The 22,347-nt window shown below is 40.8% G+C and overlaps 1 protein-coding gene across 1 annotated transcript in view; it reads left to right on the top strand.

Moving 5' to 3' along the window:
* Positions 1-9,066: 9,066 nt before the first annotated feature.
* Positions 9,067-22,347, top strand: part of parp8 (poly (ADP-ribose) polymerase family, member 8) — a 74,864-nt gene continuing 61,583 nt past the window's right edge. The window contains exons 1-2 of the mRNA XM_037531433.1: positions 9,067-9,689; positions 10,779-10,833. Coding sequence (XP_037387330.1) covers positions 9,599-9,689; positions 10,779-10,833 — 146 coding nt within the window. The 5' untranslated portion in view covers positions 9,067-9,598. The remainder of the gene's footprint in view (positions 9,690-10,778; positions 10,834-22,347) is intronic.

Raw genomic sequence — 22,347 nt, 5'->3', positions numbered from 1 at the left:
GACTGGCGACCTGTCCAGGGTGTATCCTGCCTTCCGCCCAAAGACTGCTGGGATAGGCTCCAGCACTCCCCCCGCGACCCTGGCGGAGAAGCAGCTTGGAAAATGGATGGGATGGTTCTCCAAATAAACATCCATTGAAACCAAAAGTGGTTCTCCTGCTGCGGCATCTTAACTGTGGTTTCTTTGTTTTTAAAAATGTAAGGATGTTTTACATTATGTGTAAGTTCTTTAAACTTTTAAAAAGGTTCTTCAGACTTGCACCTCATTAGTCTTTAAAGAACTGATTGAAATGTTCTTTAAGGAATCAAAAATTGTTCTTCTAAGGCAGTGTTTCATAATCCCCGGTCCTGGAGGCCCACTGCTCTGCACATTTTAGTGGTTTTCCTGCTCCTAACTTACTTAATCCAACTAATCAGCTCAGTAACAAACCCTTACTGAGTTGAAGTGGGCCTGTTAGAGCAGAGCAAACATTAAAATGTGCAGGACATTGGGCCTCCAGGATGGGAATAGGATTGTCCCATAGCATCATTCCCAAGAACCCTTTCGACAATTTTTAAGAGTGTACTTGTTGGGAACTGTCATTCCTTGGAGAAAGACTGCTTAAATCTCTTATAGCAAGAAACAGCCCTAATAACAGGTATAGCACTACAAGTATGTGGGTCAGTGACAAATAAGTCTTTTAAAAATGGCAATTTATAAAAATCTTATTAAAGAGGACATGATGTAAATTTTTATATCTGTGTTTATATTTGGACCTACACTATATCGCCACTATATCGCCATTTGCTCATTTGCCTTCACATGCATAGGACATGCATGAAATTGAGTGACATCCCTTTCTAAATCCATAGGATTTAATATGATGTCGGCCCACCCTGTGCAGCTATAACAGCTTCAACTCTTCTGGGAAGGCTTTCCACAAGGGTTAGGAGTGTTCATGGGAATTTTTGACCGTTCTTCCAGAAGCGTATTTGTGAGGTCAGACACTCATGTTGGATGTGAAGGCCTGGCTCCCAGTTTCTGCTCTAATTCATCCCTAAGGCGTTTTATCAGGTTGAGATCAGAACTCTGTGCAGGCCAGTCAAGTTCTTCAACACCTAACTCGCTCATCCATGTTTTTATGGACCTTGCTTTGTGCACTGGTGCACAGTTGGAACAGGAAGGAGCTGTCCCCAAACTGTTCCCACAAATTTGGGAGCATGAAATTGTCCAAAATCTCTTGGTCTGTTGAAGCATTAAGAGTTGCTTTCACTGGAACTAAGGGCCGGAGCCCAACTCCTGAAGAACAACCCCACACCATAATCCCCCCTCCACCAAACTTCACACGTGGCACAATGCAGTCAAACAAGTAACTTGATTGGAACACCGGAATTAAATGATTTGGATGGAAGAGTGAATACTTTTGGAAATATAGTGTATATCTATGTGCACTTTGCCTCTTTAACATAGTTAGTGCTATCAAAGCTTGTAATTGCCTGTTTGTTATTAAAACACTAATGGTCTGATTGCACCATTTGAATTACCGGTTGTGCCACCTGACTTTTCAGACTAATTTCAAATTAAACTGCTACATAGACACATATAAAAGCCTTTATTATTTTAATCTTTAAACCTTTATACCTCCATTTTTTCAAATAAATAAACAATATTATAATAATTACACATTTTCATTGTATTCATCAGGTCATACCACCTGACAGTTCTAACCAATTCTAACCATGACATTTTTTCCAGATTTTGTGAAAGGGCTACTGATCTTGGCATTGTACTATGAAGGACATAGGTTCTAAGTATGGAAATCTCAGGAAAAAATAAACTAACAAATATTCCGATACATATCAGGTATCATGAAAATGTATTGCTACATTGTTACATTTTTGCTACATCATCCACTCCACATTCTCCTGAGGACTTTATTAGTTATCACTGAGGTACTGTACCCTGAAATATGATTATCAAATGAAAGGACTGATTATAACAATTTAATTTAAAGTGAATGGCCCATGTTGATAAAGGAGAATACATTAACTACATCATATAAATTTAACAGCACCGTTTCCCTCCCTCCTAAGGGAGGGAAAATGACTCATATACTAGAGTTGCAGAGGAAGATTTTGCCATATTAAGGTGAATAGGGTCAGCTTGTAAACAAATAAATGAACAAACAACAACAACACATGTCAGCAGGGCCAGAATCATGGTGATGAAGGGAAGGAAATGTTTATTAAATTGGATCTCTGGTCTCCAGACACTTAAGCAGGCTTTATGTAGCATGAAAAGCTGATGATAAAGTGTATGGGAGCGCATACATGCGCCACTGTGGCACACACACTCTCAGACTGTCTGCCTCCCTGTGAAATTGGGATTAATGAAGCAGGTTCAGCAAGCAGTCAACTCAAATGATGTGGGAAGAACTCTCTCTCTCCACATCTCTCTCACTCCCTAGCACACACTTGCGGTGCCCTTGTCCCATGCCCATCCTTGCCTCAGCATGTTTTTACAACCAGCATTTTCTAGAGAACTGTGTCAATACATTTTTTACCCTACAAGCATCTTTTAGTAGAGGATACGACAATGAGGGCTTTGCAAAGCACCACATCATGCTGTAACCCTTAGACATACCTTTTTTTTGTTATACTGTTTTTGTTATACTGTTATTATGTAATTGCGTACTTTTTGAACAGATCACATGTACTGCTTTTGTACAGCATTTATTCAAACTCTCACACCATCACTTATCATACATGCATAGCGATGGCCTAGAGACATGCATAGCAATGGCCTAGCAACACTAGTCTGGTGCAGTGTTATCCCAGCTGATTGCTGGGATAACACTGCACCTTAACAACCTAGCATTCACCCAGAATACCATACACACCAACTTCCACCAGGAATATACCAACTGATATTGCAACAACCAAATCATAAAAATAGCGACTTTAAGTTCAAACAACCCCAAATAGCGTCTACTGCAACACAGCATAAACAACCCTCAAACTTCTACTATTCAGTTAAAACCTCAGGCTACATTCACTTTAATATTTCAGTGTTATTAGCTGGCCATGTCAAGCCAACTTAAAGTGTGTTTTCTAGCTAAGTGTTTAAAATTATTAACCACATGAAATCACATTATTGTGTGTAGTTATGATGCAACTAATCACAATTGTGATTTGCTCAAATTTGACCCTGAAGAAAGCCTGGTAACACTTGAACCCTGCAACATAACTTTGACTTATCTATGCCATACACATCATGGCTGATTTCATATGCTGCAGTGACTAGTCATGATGAATAATTTGTAATAATATAGGAGAGCCAAGTTACCATTATCAGTAATAATTATGACAGATGTCTGAATGAGTTCAGACCATGCCATCAACATGGTTATGGTAGCATGAGAGAAGACTGATTGAGAGAGGGGGAGAACTGTGAGAACTTGGGCTGGACTTCTGGGCAGCTTCTGCCTGTATCTAGAAGACCAGAACCACCCCATTTTTTGAGAAAATAAGTTGTCAGCCCCTCAGTTTAAACAACTTTCTTACTTCAATAGAAAACTCACTGGTACATATGAGCAGTCAAAGATTATCCCACTACCAGCGCAAGGATTTCTATCGACTCAGTGCAGTTATACAGTATTGAACTGATGTTAAGCAACTGTAGGTGTGGTCAGAGGAAATCAAACGATGCTTACTTTACTCTACAGCTTGGCTGATGTCTATGTTGGCCATAGTAAAATGTGTCAGCATGTAGAATTAGAGCTCTCTGTGTGGTGCAGAGTTTTCTATTGCTGTATAAAAGAAGCATGATTATTTATTATTTATTATTATTTATTTATTATTGACTGTTTATAGTTTCAGGATTGAGATCACTAAGGGCTTTATAGTTGTTTTCGTTCAGACGTGTTAACTATACTCATATTCATGCTTTCTTGCTTAAAAACACAGTTTGTGATACAGAGCAAAAAACTGTCTACATGTTTGGCTTTGTTGGATTATGTTCTTTAAATATCAAAATAAATACAACAGCAGGACTTGAGAAATCACATTATAAAAAAAGAGTAGATTTAAAGGCTGATATAGCATCTTTGCTTTGGCATTAAAGGGTTAAAATGAACAGTGAATGGTTTAATGATGGAGATGACAAGGGCCTCATCTTGCCAAACAATCCATGTGATTCTTCATCAGTGGATGTTCCTGAAAAGGCCTGGTGTAGATGTGAAAGGAAATCAGTGTGGTTCATCTGAACTAAGCTTCCATTCATTAGATGTCTGTAGTAGGGAGAATCTTCTTTATGGCTGAAGTGGATGGTTCATGCAGCGCATCCAACCACTGCCTGAAGTCTGTCTGATACAGCACAGCTGGGCTGCTGCAAGGTCTCCTTGGACAAGCTCCAATCTAACCAGCCACTGTGATCTCCAGCCAAAGTCAAGATAGAACTGTTAATCAAAGTGTCTCCAACTCTGCCATCCATGCTTGTAACGGAAGGAGAAGTACTATGGTCAATCTCTCCATAGTGCTTTCTCTCTCTCCCTCATTCTTTCTCTCTTTCACTCTCTCAACTGTTCATTTATTCTGTCTCTTGCAGAGACAGTTAACTAATCTCACAAATATTCAGTGATGCAATTTCCTGATATGACAACATGAAAGAGCCTACTGCCTTCTTGAAAGCATTGATCCTATGACTCACTGGGTATTGTCAGAGGTACATTTATGGCCAAATGTATGTGGACAGCTCTCCTAATTATTGAGATCAGGTATTTCAGCCATTCCAACTACTAACAGCATACAACCATGCAATTACCATAGACAAATATTTGCAGTAAAATGGTAGAAACGTGGCACTGTCATTAGATGCCACCTTTGCTATAAACCAGTTCATGAAATTTCTGCCCTGTTAGATCTGCCCTAGTCAACTGTAAGTGCTACTTTTGTGAAATTGTGAAATATTGTATCCAAAGTGTCGTAAAATGCATAGCACATAAAAATCACATATTGCCTATTGCCTTAATGCTACAGCACACAAAAAAATATATATGCTTCCAAATTTGTGGCAATAGTTTGGGGAAGGATCTTTCCTGTTCCAGCATGACTGTGGCCCTGTGCAAAAAGTGAGGACCATAAAGACATGGTATGATGAGTCTGATGTCGAGGAACTTCAAAATGATGCATTTCAAAATCTTGTTTAAAGCTTTCCCAGAGGAATGGGAAGGTGGGGGGGGGGGGGGGGGGGCATATTGGCATATGATAATGGCATATTACTACACATGGTTTTGGAAAGGGATGTCCAGTGTAAGTGTAATGGTCAGGTATCCATATGTGCTTGGCCATTTGGTGTATGTTTATGTTTTAAACTGCACATGTAGATAAAACATATAGCTTAAGGTACTTTAAGGTTGTTGGTATTGTTTAATTAAGTTTTTTAAAGACAACAACAATAAATAATAAATAAAAGCAATAAATTGGACATAACTAAACAATAATAAACTATGAACAGCCTTTTGATCATTCTAAATACAAACGTTTACAAAGACTTATAATACTACTACATTGTAAGTAATGCATATAAATAGATATGTAAATCAGTTTTTTTTACTATAAGAGAGCTCAAAGAGCCCTTATCATGGAAAACTGAAATTTCCTTTTTTTTTAAAAATAAAAATAAAACCAGAACAGTTTGACATGGTGTGTAAACACTGCTTTTGAACTATACCACTTTCCAGTGCATACAGATCATAGTATGTGGAAACTAAGCTGTAAAAATAGACAACTTTGAATTAATTTGTTTTTGAGGATGTTATGAATACAAACAGCACATCTTTCTATTCATCCTAAAGCAGCTGAAGTCCTTCAGCATGCATTACTGTTTGGATAAGGTGCAATACAGGTCAGCCAATCAGACCAGAGTTAATTTACATATATCAGCATGATTTAGGGATAAAGAGAGGTCGGGAAATGTATAACTGTTTCTGTACCATAGTGATACACCAAGTGATACAAATCTTCATAAGAAGAAAAAATGCAAGAATAAATGTAGAATATAGACCCTTTACAATATGCAATTTGTCATGCAAATTGCGAAATAACCATTGCATATTAACTGAAATTATATATTTTAATCAAGACTCTTTTTTTGGAGGAGTTGAGTTTAATTAAGCAATCATATCAGTCTTAAATAAACTTCAGTTTGGGGAGCTTGGGCAGTCGTGGGCTGGAGGTTAGGGAACTGGCCCTGTGACCGGAAGGGTGCCGGTTCAATCCCCAGCGCCGACAGTCCATGACTGAGGTGTCCTTGAGCAAGACACCTAACCCCCAATTGCTCCCCGGGCGCCTGCCCACCGCTCTGGGCAAGTGTGCTCACTGCCCCCTAGTGTGTGTGTGTGGTGTTTCACTTGCATGGATGGGTTAAATGCGGAGATGGAATTTCCCCGGTTGTGGGATCAAAACAGTATCACTTATTCACTTAAGACTGTGCAATAGCTGGTAGAAACAGACAAGCCTTCAGATTTTTTTTCTGCATAATTCAATCACTAAAATAAACAAAGTCGTTCAGAATGGACTGATATGAAAAGGTGCATTATAGAGAAACTTAATGTCTCAGATTTCTTTACAGTGGTACTGAAGTACCAATTATGACTCTATGTGTCACGGTTAGCTCCTCCCACTACTCCATGTGCTCCTTTGTTTTAGTTTAGTCCATGTGCGTTTGTTTTGGTTTTAGTCCTGCCCCCTGTTTGGTTACGTATGTTGGTACTTGGCTCGTCCTCAAGCACCACTGCGAGACGCCAATCCCTCGAGTGAGCCTTGAGAACGGCCGAGTGGGTTCCTCCAGGTTGGAGCCGCTGTACCCAGTCGGAGTTCCGTGGCCGCACCCCGCGGCAAGCCTGATCCCGTGGCCGCACTCCGCGGCAAGCCTGATCCCGTGGCCGCACTCCGCGGCAAGCCTGATCCCGTGGCCGCACCCCGCGGCAAGCCTGATCCCGTGGCCGCACCCCGCGGCAAGCCTGTGCCTCCAGACCCGCTGCCAGTCGCCACGCCTCCGGACCCGCCGCCAGCCCCCGTGGACGTCGTAGCAGGCCCGTCTGCCCCCGTGGACGTCGTAGCAGGCCTGCCTGCCCCTGTGGACTACAGCCCCTTTGTTCCTCCCCATCCCGCCCTCGCCTGTCTCTGTTCCCTGTGGGCCTCCTGTTTCTCCTGTCTCTGTTCCTCGTGGTCCTTCTGTGCCTCCCGTGTCTGCTGTTTCTGTTCCTGTGTTTTTGCCTTCTGCTGTCCCTGGTGTGGTTTTGTTCCCTGCTGTTGTGTCTGTGTCTGTTCCCGTTCCTGTCTCTCCTTTTGTTTCTGTTCCTGTTTCTGTCTGTGTGCCTGTTTCTGTGCCTGTGTCTGTCTTGGTACCTGTTCCCCTGTCTTTTGCGTGGTCTGTCATTCATTCTTGTTTTCCTTGTCCTGTTTCTCCGCTTGTCTCTCGTTCGGCGTCGTTTTGTGTTGTGCCTCCTCGTGTTTCGTCCTCATTTTGTTTCGTCTGTTCCTGTGTCTGGTGTTGTGTCTCCGTCTGTTCCGGTTTCGCGTTCTCCCTCTGTGCCTGTTTTTGCTCCTCGCGTTTCTGCCTCTGTGCCCGTTTCTGCCTCTGTGCCCGTTTCTGCCTCTGTGCCCGTTTCTGCCTTTGTTTCTGTGCCTGTGGTGCTCTGGCTTCTGCTTGTGTGCCTGTTCATGTTCCGTGTTCTCCTGTTTCTGCTTCCATGTCTGTGCCTGGCTCTGTCTGGTTGGTTCTGTCCTTGTTTTTGGTCTCTTGTCTGTTTGTTTGGTTTTGTTTTTGTTTGGTGCGCTTCAGAGCTGTGCGCCTAGGTGGGGGGGATCTGTCACAGTTAGCTCCTCCCACTACTCCATGTGCTCCTTTGTTTTGGTTTAGTCCATGTGCGTTTGTTTTGGTTTTAGTCCTGCCCCCTGTTTGGTTACTCCACCCCTGATTGTTTTCACCTGACCCTCGTTACCCCTGTGTATTTAAGCCCTGTGTTTGCTGGTCTTTGTTTGAATCTCTGTGTTGTTTGATGTTTCGGTCTCTGTTTGATGTGTTGGTCTGTTAGAACTGTTTGGGTTTTGTGTTTCTTGTCATGTCTGCACCACGCTTTGTACGTATTGGCTCTATGACCCTGGACCGCCTTGACCACGACCCTGGATTTGCTCCTAATAAATCTCGCTTATCTCAGCGTATGCGTCCGCCTCCTCGCTCCGCCTCACACTGTTTCTTTAGAAAAGAGCATTTCACACCAAACCACTCTGAATGACTTTGTTTACGTCTTAACCATATAATTATCCAAAAATGTTGAAAAATTGATTGAGAATCACAAAGTACCATAATGCACCAAATGGGTTGGGCTTGAGCCTATCCCAGCGGTCATCGGGCGGAAGGCAGGATACACCGCGGACAGGTCGCCAGTCCATCGCAGGGCACACAGACAGACACAGACAGTCACTCACACCAAGGGGCAATTTAGCATGTCCAATTGGCCCAGTGGCACGGTGGGTAGCACTGTTGCCTCACATCAAGGAAGGCCTGGGTTCGATTCCCCAGCCGGGTGACTGGGGTCCTCTCTGCGTGGAGTTTGCATGTTCTGTCTGTGTGGGTGTTCTCTGGTTTCCTTACACAGTCCAAAGACATTCAGTCAGGCTGATTGCATCATCTATTGATTAAATTTTTTTAATCAAAATATATTATAGACTAAAATCTTTATCACAAAACTACAGTAAAATGTCTTGTTTCTATCACCGCCACTGTGAAACCTGACAAGTTTCTGTAGAATGCACCATTTCACAGCAAAACACTCTAAATGACTTTGTTAACATCTTACCCATTTCATTGTGCAGAATACATGAAAAAGTTCCCCTTTAAGACCCCAGCCATGTATTTAAGAGTGTATGTCACTGTACTGAAGTAACGTCAGCAATACCATCCCCCCCAAAAAACAGTATCGTTTCAAGATAACAGCTGAAATATCGCCACATATCGAACCGACATATCGTATCGTGGCATCGTGTGGTGACGCCTATAGTAGCCGGATCAGCCGTGCGGGCGCGTGGGCAGAAAAACACGTCCATGACGTCACCTGGCTCGGTTTGAACGCCGGTTCGACTGAGGGTACCACCGCTCGCGCTCTCTAACGGCCGTTTTCCAGCGAGGCCACGTCCGTTTCGCCGCGCTCGGTCCTCAGAGATGTTAGTTTCACTTTAAAGCCGCGCGCTCGCCTTTCGGAATCGCCATTGTTGGGTTCGGCAGAGTGATGAGGAGGGCAGGACGATGCTTCCGCTGTGAAAGTGCAACCTTCGTGAAAGCCGAGAGGAGCTTCGAGCCGCTGCCGCTGCTGCTGCTGGGCTGTTTTCGTGTCGCCCTCCGTCGCTAGACGAGATGATGAAACGGTGGCGGTCCGTGTGACACACCTGGGATTGTTTCCACCGCCGCACACCGAGCGAGCACGTCGAGTCGAGTCGAGCTGGCTTTGGCTTTGAGGCACGTCGTGTCTGGAAAAGAGGGAGAGTTATTTCTGTGAACGCGCACACACATAAAACAGTAGTCAAACCAAAGGGCCATTCCAGTGGGTTTTTATTTCATGGGGATGTGTTCAAGACAAGAGAGGATTCAAAAAGACGTCGACATCGTGATACAAAGGTGCAAGGCAGAAAAAGACTGCCTGTTCTCCGGTGAGTTTCCGGAGCCTGTATTGTTGTCAAGTGTGCTGCTGTTTGTCTTTTACATAACCTGCTTCAGTCGATATCCTGCTCACATTCCCACTAGGAATAATTACGAAGCTGGAGTCAGCTTCTTCCAATTTCCCCGTTCCACCTTAAACGGTGCAGCAGTTACAGGCTGCACCGTTTAAGGTGGAACGGGGAAATTCGGACAAGAAGCTGGTGAATAGGAAACCAACTTCAGCCTCGTGGAATAAGACAGATTTGAACACAGTTGTAGCCAGTTTGTTAGCCTGGCTGCCTTGTTTTGCTTTCTGGGAGGCTGTGTTGAATATAAAGACAGTCTGGTGAGCTGTGAGCTTAGGTGTGGGCAGTTCCATGTCTTGTCGCGGTTCTTGTCATCTATGTTTATGAACCGTGATGCTTAAGGGGCCTAGCAAAACATGAACTAGCTCTGTTGCTTTCTTGTTGCTATGCTTAAAATCACCATAGTAATGAGGCGTTAGTATCATTAACATGCCTGTCGTGTAATTAGCAAGTGCTGGCTCAGCTATCAGAACGGAAACCTTTCCTTTGTTGAAGGGATAAATACACGCAGGCCAGGTAAAGCCTATAAATGGCCAAGTATATGAAGAGTGGTTGTGTAAATATTCATTAGCTATCAGTTTGCTCCCTCAGTATCCAGTGTCAGTGGAAATCCCTCTTGATGTTGCCATGGAGACTACACTTGTTGAGAGGGATTTTTTTTTTAAAATTGTGGTCCTGCGGCTCGTGTATGCCTGTAAGTCTTGTCGATGATTGTATCCAGATGTTTTCTGATAGACCTAGTCATTAGTAAATTACTGCTCTCACTGATCTCTTTCTGCTTTATCCTAGTTCAGTTCTCTGTGTACTATTTGTATCATAATGCCACCATCTGGTGTAGCCTAGAGGAGGATGGTTTCCCCGTTCGAGTCTTGTTTTCCTCTTAAGATCTCTTCCTCATGCTCATTAGGGGTCCAGACCCAGATTTCTGTAAAAGCTGTCATGGGACAAAAAGTGCTATACAAATATTGACGAAAATGGAATCCGATTGACTTGATGATGTTCCATTTCTTTCAGATTTCCGATTCACCGACGCCACCTTCACGTTCACCTATTCGAAAGGATCTAAGAGGTAAATCTAACAATAGGAAAGTGCTGACCACGTGATTCATCTCAAAGCAGATGCCATCGTGCCACAGTCCGACTGACATACACACGCTGTCTGTGGGTGTGCATGCGTGCGCATGTCTTCATGCATGTGGCGTGCATGGCAAGCTGGCTGTATGAATCAGTCTGAAGTGATTGTTTTTCAGCTCTGCCATCTGCACTGCAATCCACTCATTTACTATCCATAGTTTGCGAAACAAAGCTTGAAGATGAAGCGCATGCATTTCCATTGCTCATTGGAAAAGGTCAGCTTGGTGTCTTGTGCAAAGAAAATCAACTGCATGCAAATGTGGTAAATAGAAAATACAGTATTATACTGTAAACACAGCTTGCAAGGAACAGATTGTAGGTTTGAAAATAAGGTCTGAGTCAGACTACATTACTTTTTTATCTTGGGCAAATTCAAGTGTCGCATTAAGGGTCGAGGTACCATTATTTCTTGGGAAAGCACCTTTTTTTTCTAAGAGCCATCCAGGAAACAACCAGGCATTGGATTTCATCCAGGAGGTTTCAACCACTCAGCATACTTTATGTCTTCTGGGGAGAACAAGAGGATTAAGTTTTCACTTGTCTGTGATATGGTCTTCTGGTTAGGGCAAATTTCTGAGAAAAAAATGTGTCACACTGTTCACGCAGATCATACCAGATCTATTTCACACTGTAGCTTTTGTGTGGCATCTTGAATGTTTTTTTTTCCAGTTTAGGGAAGTTTCCACATAGAACAACCTGTGCATTGTAGCTTTTAATGTGATAGAATTGTTATCAACTGTGGTGGGCATATATTTACTTGGAACTTGCTGTCCCAAGAAGTGTGGGCTACTACTGAACAGTGGTAAATTCTTTTTTCACCCTTACAGAAAAATCATATGAATTTAACATGTGAAAAAAATGTAGTTTTTGCACATTTCACATGTTCAAAGTGTGTCATCACATGAAAAAAAACATGTTTACATGTGGAAAAAAATGTGATTACATGAAAAAATGTGTGCTTGCTTGTATACAAATGTGGTTTTTGCACATTTCACATATGGAATATATGTGGCTTTTCTGTAAGGGTCACCTATGGGCTGTGGAACATTACAGAACGTTAAGTGTAATAGCTACAGACACATCTATTTAGACCCATAGCTTTGAGTTGTCTTCTCACAGTGGAAGGATGGCCAGAAACACAGTGTTTACCAGACCTGAAGCTACAACCCCAATTCCAATGAAGTTGGGACGTTGTGTAAAACATAAAAACAGAATACGATGATCTGCAAATCCTTTTCAACCTATATTCAATTGAATACACTACAAAGACAAGATATTTAATGTTCAAATGGATAAACTTTATTGTTTTTTGCAAAGATTCTCTCATTTTGAATTTGATGCCTGCAACACGTTCCAAAGAAGTTGGGACAGGGGCATGTTTACCACTGTGTTACATCACCTTTCCTTTTAACAACGTTCAATAAGCGTTTGGGAACTGAGGACTCTAATTGTTGAAGCTTTGTAGGTGGAATTCTTTCCCATTCTTGCTTGATGTGCAACCTCAGTTGTTCAACAGTCCGGGGTCTCCGTTGTCGTATTTTGCGCTTCATAATGCGCCACACGTTTTCAATGGGAGACAGGTCTGGACTGCAGGCAGGCCAGTCTAGTACCCGCACTCTTTTACTACGAAGCCATGCTGTTGTAACACGTGCAGAATGTGGCTTGGCATTGTCTTGCTGAAATAAGCAGGACGTCCCTGAAAAAGACGCTGCTTGGATGGCAGCATATGTTGCTCTAAAACCTGTATTTACCTTTCAGCATTAATGGTGCCTTCACAGATGTTCAAATTACTCATGCCGTGGGCACTAACACACCCCCTCACCATCAGAGATGCTGGCTTTTGAACTTTGCACTGATAACAATCCGGACAGCCCTTTTCCTCTTTGGGCCAGAGGACACAACATCCATGATTTCCAAAAACAATTTGAAATGTGGACTCGTCAGACCACAGGACACTTTTCCACTTTGCGTCAGTCTATCTCGGATGAGCTCGGGCCCAGAGAAGCTGGCAGCGTTTCTGGGTGTTGTTGATATATGGCTTTCGCTTTGTATGGCAGAGATTTAACTTGCACTTGTAGATGGAGCAACGAACTGTGTTCACTGACAGTGGTTTTCTGAAGTGTTCCTGAGCCCATGTGGGAATATCCATTACAGAATGATGTCAGTTTTTAATGCAGTGCCGCCTGAGGGATCGAAGGTCACTGGCATTCAGTGTTGGTTTTCTGCCTTGCCGCTTACTTGCAGAGATTTCTCCAGATTCTCGGAATCTTTTGATGATATTATGGACTGTAGATGATGAAATCCCTAAATTCCTTGCAATTGCACATTTAGAAATGTTGTTCTTAAACTGTTGGACTGTTTGTTCACGCAGTTGTTCACAAAGTGGATGCTCCCTTTAAGGGATGCTCCCTTTATACCCAATCATGACACTGCCCTGTTTCCAGTTAACCCGTTCACCTGTGGAATGTTCCAAACAGGTGTTTTTTGAGCATTCCTCAACTTTCCCAGTCTTTCGTTGCCCCTGTCCCAACTTCTTTGGAGCGTGTTGCAGGCATCAAATTCAAAATGAGTGAATATTTGCAAAAAACAATAAAGTTTATCCGTTTTAACATTAAATATCTTGTCCTTGTAGTGTATTCAATTGAATATAGGTTGAAAAGGATTTACAAACCATCGTATTCTGTTTTATTTATGGTTTTATTTATGTTTTACACAATGTCCCAACTTCATTGGAATTGGGGTTATAGATAAGAGGTTGATTTTCTCCTCTCTCCTGAAGCTGAAAGCTTTAAGTGCTGTTTATCTGATTTAGCTGACAGTTTTGGTTGCCTACCAGGTCTTGTATGGAGTCCCATTTTCTCTATATTTAAACAATTTTTTTGTTTTCACTTTGCTTTATGTAAGTGGATTGTCTTAAATGTAATCTCTGAAATATCTCCTGAAAAAATGAATAACTTGTATTTAATAGCCATTTTGACTGGAAATGAAATAAAGGAAGGGCGGTCTCCAGCTTTTGCTCAGGACTGTATGAACAGATTTATTTGGTCATTAGCCAAATTTTTGGTTGTAATTTATAGGCAGCAGCCCTGACAATCTGTACTGTTAGTTCAGATACTGAAATTCAGATTATGTGTGTCAGCTTCAGGGCATTTGGCTGAACTTGAAGGTTTCCGAAGTCACCATGCACAATTGAGCTGTGTTATAGTACTTCCTTCCCCATAGTCATGCAAATTCCTTGATAAATCTGCTAATTAAAATGAGGTGTCCAGGAATGCACTATTCGCTCACTGGACCAGCACCAGTGCCGATAAGAAAGTCTTGAGAAAAGATTTATGAATGCAGAGTGGGGGGCTCCTATATTTCAATTAATTCCCTTTTAATTAGGGCAGCCCCTGGGCCTAGTCCGTATCCTCTCCAGGCCTACTGAATGATGGCCTTAGTCAGATTTAAAGCTTCAGTTTACTGCCAGTGGTTATAGTGACAGTGCATATTGTGGAATGAGTAAGTATGTTTGACTGTAAATTAGCTTTAGTGGATAAAGTGTAGGATGTAATTTTGTAGGGGAGAGCAAGGGAGTTATTTAAACAGGATTAATAATTTATTCATACAAACACTCTGCACATGTAAATGAAAATGTAAACTATCTTTGAGCTGAAAATGGCACCAGTGCAAATATTACAATTACCCTATAGGTGGGTTTAGTTGTAACATACCGTGCAAAAGTCAGAGACCACCCTTCATTTTCAGTCAAAATTGCCCTTAAGTACAAGTTATTCATTTTTCTGCCTCATAAAGCATAAAGCATACATTAAACAGAAAGTTACATAGAAATCTCAGCAACTAAATATAATAAGTATATTTCAATATTTAGTATGTTCTACCTTTGTCTTGTGGGTCCAGATGAGAATGCATGTCTGGGGGCAACTTATTAAACTTTTGGTGCTGGATTTGAGCCACAGACAAAGGTACGCTGGTACGATAACATAAGTTAAACAAGTGAATTTGCTGGCAAAATGGCAGCATAGTGAAGGGAACTGTTTTTCCTCTGTTTCTGCCACATAAAATGTGTTCTCAGCACGTACAACATCTATAAGCTTATTTGGTTGGTATGTTGTCTTGTCAAACTTTTCAGCTGTGCTAATTTGCATCATATCCATGGGCTAACAACAGGCTTGTTATCTTTCAGACACTGTTGACGAGCGTTCCATCACCGCCTGCTTTGAGCTCTGCCTTTGTGAGGCACTGGCTTGGTTTAGAAAGTTGCATTCGGTTTTTCAGATATCTGCAGGGATAGTTTTCCACACCTCCAAAATTCAGAAGTCTTAGAAGTCGGTTGCATTTTCTTCAGATTTTCCTACAATTTACAAACTGTCATACCAAATGCATTAAAATTCAGTTCAGTATTCTTTGTTACTCAGGTGCACAGGTCAAATGTAGGAGGCTAATCCATTCTCACTTGCAAAATGTTTGCCTTATTTTATACCAGTGAACATACTCATTAGACTAGTTTTTATACTGGATTACACCTATTTTAAAACGGGGAAAATAGCTTGTTAAACTGTCATGTTGCATTGGAATATCAGTTTTAGGAATTCAAAAATATATAATACAGTCTGATGTGTACCACAAAAACCTCAGCATTGGAGCATTTGGTTTCCATGTCGTAATAACACATGTGCTAAGACATGTGCTTTGATTCTGGAATGTCTTATCACTTTTTAATTATAGTTTTAGATGGATATTCAAAGTTATTATGTATTACTGTTAAAGGGTAAATAACAATTTACAAATAATAATTATGTATTACTGTTAAAGGGTAAATCACTGCATTTGGTGCAGTAGACCTCATAATGGAACATACCATAATTGCAAGATAATGAGCTGTTCAAATTACATTAGGTTAATTGTTCATATTTTCACCTTTTTCAAAACAGGTTGGCTATATGGATATATATGATGGAAATTCATGGAAATTCACTGTCATATTTGATTTATCTATTATTTAGTGCTCAGCCTATGTATTGATCTTCTATATGCAAACAGTATGACTAGCTTGGTACAGTGGTATGAAGTCACATGACTTGGACTTGAGTCACTTATTTGATGACTTGAGACTTGACTCAATACAATCCAAAAATGGACTTGAGCCCTATTTTGTGAAAAGACCCAAACCCTGAGTCTTAGAAGAAATGTAATTGACTGCAGACAGAACTCTCTACTGTCGGTTAATATTCATGTCAATGAATTAATCTGGCATAGGCAAGACAGAACTGCATCAAATGTATATTTGATAGACAGCAATGTTGTCAGATGTCTGTTATGCTTGGCCTGTTTTATTTGGGAAGACAAGCGAAGCATGAGAACTCACGTTCACCTCCATAAGCTAGAAACAAGTGAATCATCAACACTTAAACTGCAGTCATACTGGAGAAACTTACCAGGCAAACGTAGCATTTTCCTAATGGTACTTAAACGCGAGACATGGAGTTCTCTCTCGGCTTCTGCTGCTCAAACAGATGCAGAATTCACCAAAGGTTGGAATGGAAATTGTGAATTGAGAAGGCTGTCATCCGAACTATGGTGTGTACCGAATAAGTGGACTGAAACCAGTCAGTCTCGGTTCACTTTGAAACAAACTAAATAGATGTAAAAACTAAACAAAGGTTTATCCATTTTGTAAAAGCAGTGAGCCACACGAGACTGTTACAGGGAATTCACCCTGCTCCGCGTCGTGCAAAACCATGATAACAAAAGGATATTCGTGGCTTATTTCTTCAATATTTCAGGTCAGATTAAACCAGACAAATAAAACCGACCCAGAGATAAGTGAAAGAGATAAGTGAACAGCAGGGTGCAGAACGTTGGGTGGATGTTATCATGGTTCTTGTGTATTATGAAATCTGCCCAATGAATTGTGGCATTTTACTCATTTGGCTTTTGTTTACAATTTTTGCTTCAGTGTTAAACATATTGGTGTGAATGATAAGCAAACCAGAACTAAAATGCAACAGTGTATAATTTTCTACTTTGGTAAAGAACAAGGGAGCCGAAGTACAAGTACAAATACACTGTAAATGTGCTGAAGAATGCACACTGACCTGTTCAGTCCTTGAAGTTTAGACTCTGCTGTACTGACTCAGGACTGGACTCGACTGTCTCTACATGAGACTTGCAACCTGGTGACGTGTTCCTACCTCTGGTTTAACATCAGTCGTTCACATGTAATTGACAAAAACCACTGTGGTTGACGATTGTTGTATTAGAGAGGTTACACCTCTTGATGAGCTACAAGCTGAAGGATGTCCAAATTACAAGATTTTAAACATTAGATGAACTTTAGAGTCTTTTTTTCAGACTCTTGACCTTGCTTATTGTTTATTCATAGAGCATCTAAGAGAAGCGCTTACAAGTGATCTTCAAGAATTCATGTTCATATACAATAAAACTAATGGAAAACCGATGCCCTTAAAACAGAGCGATTTGAATTAAGAGGCCTGTCGTCATCTGTTTGAGCTATGTCTGCAAATGTCACACTTGTTTCTCAGAAGAGGTGCCATGCATTACAATCAGGGAGCTGATGGAGGGTTGTCTATGAAAACTGTGTCACTGTGGTGTGTGAGAGGGGAAGTAATGAGTTTCCTGTAGTTTTTCAACTTGTGGCTCTACTGCATCTGTTAACTGCCGATCAGGGGCACACCATGTTCGTGTTGGTGACGTAGACATAATTAATGGAGTGTTTCTGTGCTGCAAAACTTTTCCCAATCTAACACATCTCTTTTTACTAAGCAAAAAATGTCAGGCATAAGCACTTCTGATGATAATTAGACTAAGTTTGATATTTGCAAGTATATAACAAAAAATGTGTTGTGTCTGGAGTAGTCAGCGGCCTCAGCTGAGGAACAGTGTCCTAATATAGCCACTTTTTCAGGTTTGAGTAATCATAACCTTAGATGAAGACAGTTTGAAGGAGATTGTTGACACATTCCTTCAATTGACTGTTTCCACACTTGATTTCCACACTTATGAGCCAAGCAGAACTATCTCTGTACTTCCTCTGTCAAGCACAGGATATACTCTGACAAAACTCTTTAGAACAAACCTGCAGTGAGAATGGCTCTGGATGACTTCATTCCTGAAGCTGAAAAGGTTTTAGATTAAACTACTTGGAAGACCACAGTCATGGCTTAAACTGTAGCAGTGGCCATATGGCAAAAATATGATATGTTGATGCGATACACGAATTGTCATATTGCCTAACTGCGCAATACATGGTAAGACTGTGTTGTGTCATCAGTGTCATGTGAACTCTTTTTGACAACAAATGGCAGCTGCACTTTGCATTGTGTAAACATTATATGATGACTGGGCTAATAGAAATGGTCCAAAAATGACTTGGAGTCAGATTGTTTGTGCAAGTTTTTTTCCTCTCTTTTAGAGTTACTGTTTCAGAGATACAGTGTTTTGTTATGACAGTGATCAAATATCAGATCTGACAGAGGTTTAAAGAGCTGAAGATAATGAATCATGCAGCGGTCATACAACCTAAATAGGCCGAGAAGTGAAAACTTAAGTGCTGCTTCTAGCTATATATTCAATAGCTAAAATGATTATCATTATCTTTAATTAAGTGCTGTGGGGTATTGTTTTCTAGAAGGATTATTCACACAGATGATGTACGGGGGTTCTGCTTTTCTGAGTCACAGCAAGTGTTATTACAGTTTCAGCAAAAAGTATTATCTACAGTACTTAGATCGCCACTCTTCTGAAATTTAGCACTCTTACAGCCTAGTACATTGTTATTAGATGATCGTGTGCATTGTTACTTGTTATTTGTCTTACACACCCATGTGGTCCATTCTATCCCCTTTATACATGTTTAGGTAGTACTGGGTGATATACCAGCTGAAAATTGTCCTCAGGTATGATTTTGTCATAACAGTTATACCAGTTATACCACAAATAAGCAAAGACGATGTGATGTCCAAACAACGCAAAACATGCTAACTTTAGCACCTTTAGCTGAGTGGCAGAGTCATGGATGTTTGTCACATCTCAAATAAAAATAATTATGCAGCAAACCCTCGATCACCTCACACTGTTTAGTTTGTTTCATCTGAAGCAGTCCACTTTGTTTTCAAGGCAGCAGATATAAAGGAACGGCATAGTGTGACAAAGGGCTTGAAAAATTAGGTGAAGCTGATTAAGAAACTTCTTATTTGAAAATCCTGTTCCACCTTAAATGGTGCACCAGTGCATCCAGGTGCCTGTACATTTGCCAGAGTGTAATTGCTGCTTAGCTTAAGGTGGAATGGAAAATTTGAACTAAAAAAGCACCTTTTAGAAGTTTAAATGTATGACAACATTTAGCACTGTTTTTGTCGGGCCCCTGGGGCTAGCGCTAGAAAGCAATATCTATATCTGTGGGGCTTATCAGTATATTGTTCAGTTTTGTTTAAATCATAAAACTATTTTAGATTTATTTTGGTGGTTAAAATAACCCTTATTAAAAGTGAAGGAACATCCCAGAATAATTATCCACTGATAACCTACAGAAATAAGATTACTTAAGTGTCTGAATGATTTCATTTGAAAATAAAAGAACCTCAGAACCCTTTCTCAAATATTGAAAGGATTCATATCTCCAAAAACTGCTCAAATAGGGCTCAAATAGCTGTAGTTTCATGTTGTTTATTTTCTTTGCATTTGTTGTGTAATACCACACTTAGTACCACATTTAATACCATTTTTAGGATCACCTTCAGATCAGACAAAACAGCTTCAGGTCTTGGGAAACATAAATGAGTTAAATCATTTCCCAGCTGTTGTATGTCAGGCATAGCATATTCTTTGTTACTAGATTAAATATAATTTTGTAATTAATGTGAATTAAAGATGGCAGTGTATTACATCTGTAAATTTGAATGAATTAGGCTTTTATGTTCTTTTGTTTGACAAATGCTAAGCTTCAAATTGTAGGGTCCTGCTTCCGCTTCAATGCAAGTAACCTCAAAAACTACAACTGTAATTTCGGCATTATAATCGCAATGTGCTATTTTGTGCATTTTGTCGAGCGAACGTTTAGTCTTACTCTGGCAACACAATCGCTGCTCAGCAGCAACAAAACTCTGCTCCTGGTTGTCTTGCCAGAGTTGCCTACAGGGCTTTAGCGAAGCATTGACAGCTAGGAGACATATTTCAACAATGGATTTTATGGGTTCTTACTGAACACTAATTTCATCAAGTCCAATTCTGGTTGTGGTTATGAGCTTTGGATGCCACAGGGCTCTGCATTATGGCTTCCACGGAAAACTACAGGGCTTTTTGCTCGATTGGGTGAGCGGATGAAAACAGATTTAAAAATGGGTTCAAGAAATAGGATCTTAAAGCACTCCCTGAGTATGATCTGATATGATGGGTGTGTGCAACACGCTCACGCTCTCCTCCCCAGCCCAGCACACCTCTTAATGGAACGCCATCACACAAACACAGCCTCGTCAGCATGGGTCTGAGAGGCTGCTGAGAGCAGGTGAGAAGGCTTAATCAAGCTGCAGAGAAATATACCATAACTCACAGCTTCCACATTCCCTTTTTGCTCTGCTGAAAAAGTGTCATCGCTAAATCTCAAGAAAAAGTCTTACTGTTACAGGAATAGATCAGCAGACAGTCTTCTCCCAAATGTAGACGAGATATAATTGGTGTCTGAAGTTTGCTTCTTTAGTTTGTCACTGGAGCTATGAGGCTAATATAGCTGACAAGTAATGGAAGCTTATGATCACCAATCATCATCATACTAACTGCATGGCTGAATCGTCTCACACTTGCCTCTAACTATATTAAGTTCAGTGATTTTGAATAGACTCTGGTTTCTGACACTGTGACATACATCTCTATAAGGGCAAAAGTACATCACATAGCTAAAATAGAGTGTACCTGTGTTCTTAAAGTCCTACGATTCCAAGATTCTGTGTTCTCATATCTTTACATGATTTGTGACACCTCAGTAGGAATAAGAAAATCTTTAAAAGGGTTCCTAAGGTCACGGTTGGGATTTTGGGATCACCGAAGGTCAAACAGGGGACAATAAGGAGCAGATTTTTCAATAAGAATAAGCTTTCCCTCGACTAGGCTTGCCTTAATGAGCTACTTCACTAGCTGAGCAAACTTTGTAATGTGAACTGTTTTTTGAAAATTCAGAACATCGTATAATTTGTGAATAATTCTTTTGTCTGATTCAGGTGTGGTGTATTGCACTTCTTCGTTGCTGTTGCTAGCTGTTTGGCCCTTAGCTTGTAGCTCAAACTTATTACACACACACACACACACACACACACACACACACACACACACACACACGCACGCACATTTTCTAAGCCACTTCTCCCTCAGGGTCGCGGGGGGTGCTTGAGCCTATCCCAGCAGTCATTGGGCGGAAGGCAGGATACACCCTGGACAGGTCGCCAGTCCATGGCAGGACAAACTTATTTTAGTGGACTTGTATTATACATGTGATAATTTACTTTAGAAATCCCGGTTTGAATGTAGCAAATCAGATGTGTGTGTTAAGTCGCTGTAATTTCTGATCTTTTTCAGTAATTTCAATTCATTTTTCTTAAAGTTCTGTTTCTGAAGTTCATATTTATGCTGACAGTCACTTGAGCTATTACAGTAATGGAACAGGCCCTAAAGTGGCATTGAAGATTGTGGTTAGGGCATTCTGACCAGTTTTGATATTTGAGGATCTGTAAGATTTAAACAACGGATATTCGCTTAATTACAGGTGACATAAAAATGACAATAGAAAAGGGGAAAAAGAACTTAAACTTAGAACAAAATTAGCATAGGACTACAAGCTTACTTTTTAAGTAATAGCACTGAACATTACATTTGAAAAATGTTTTATTATTCAATAATAGGCATGGGAATAGGCATTGGTAGGTTTTCATGTGGGATGTGTAATGGAAGCTGCCTCTTGAGAGAGGCTAATACAACGTTGGGTGCTGATGAGGACTCCAGAGTAGAGCAGTTAGCCTAGTTAACGATTAAAGCTTATTCTGTCTTCTCAGGCACTTCCTTAACAACATGTCCATGGCAATGTGCTCATGTTCAGGCACTTATGTTTAATAGTAGCAAATTGTAAAATACTTACCTGCCAAACTATCACATTTTACAGTCATAAAATTGGCATTTTTACTTAACTATTAACTCATATATTTTCTTTGTCTTTCCGGTAGTAAATGCAACAAACACCTCAAGAGTTATTTCAGTATGTAAATGCTGGCACATTGAACGGTTTGCAGAGTACTCGAGTACCCAAGGACCCGTGTGCTTCCCTAGCTCACGTGACTATGGTGCCAAATGGGGTTGTCACTGAGGATGAGGATTACATTGTATGCAGGAATGCCGACTTTAGTAATGTTTCGAAATGTTAATATTATGAAGCTTCAAAAAG

The sequence above is a fragment of the Pygocentrus nattereri genome, chromosome 20, assembly GCF_015220715.1.
Source record: "Pygocentrus nattereri isolate fPygNat1 chromosome 20, fPygNat1.pri, whole genome shotgun sequence".
NCBI classification, from domain to species: Eukaryota; Metazoa; Chordata; class Actinopteri; order Characiformes; family Serrasalmidae; genus Pygocentrus; species Pygocentrus nattereri.
This window is presented reverse-complemented; position numbering and strand designations above follow the sequence as displayed.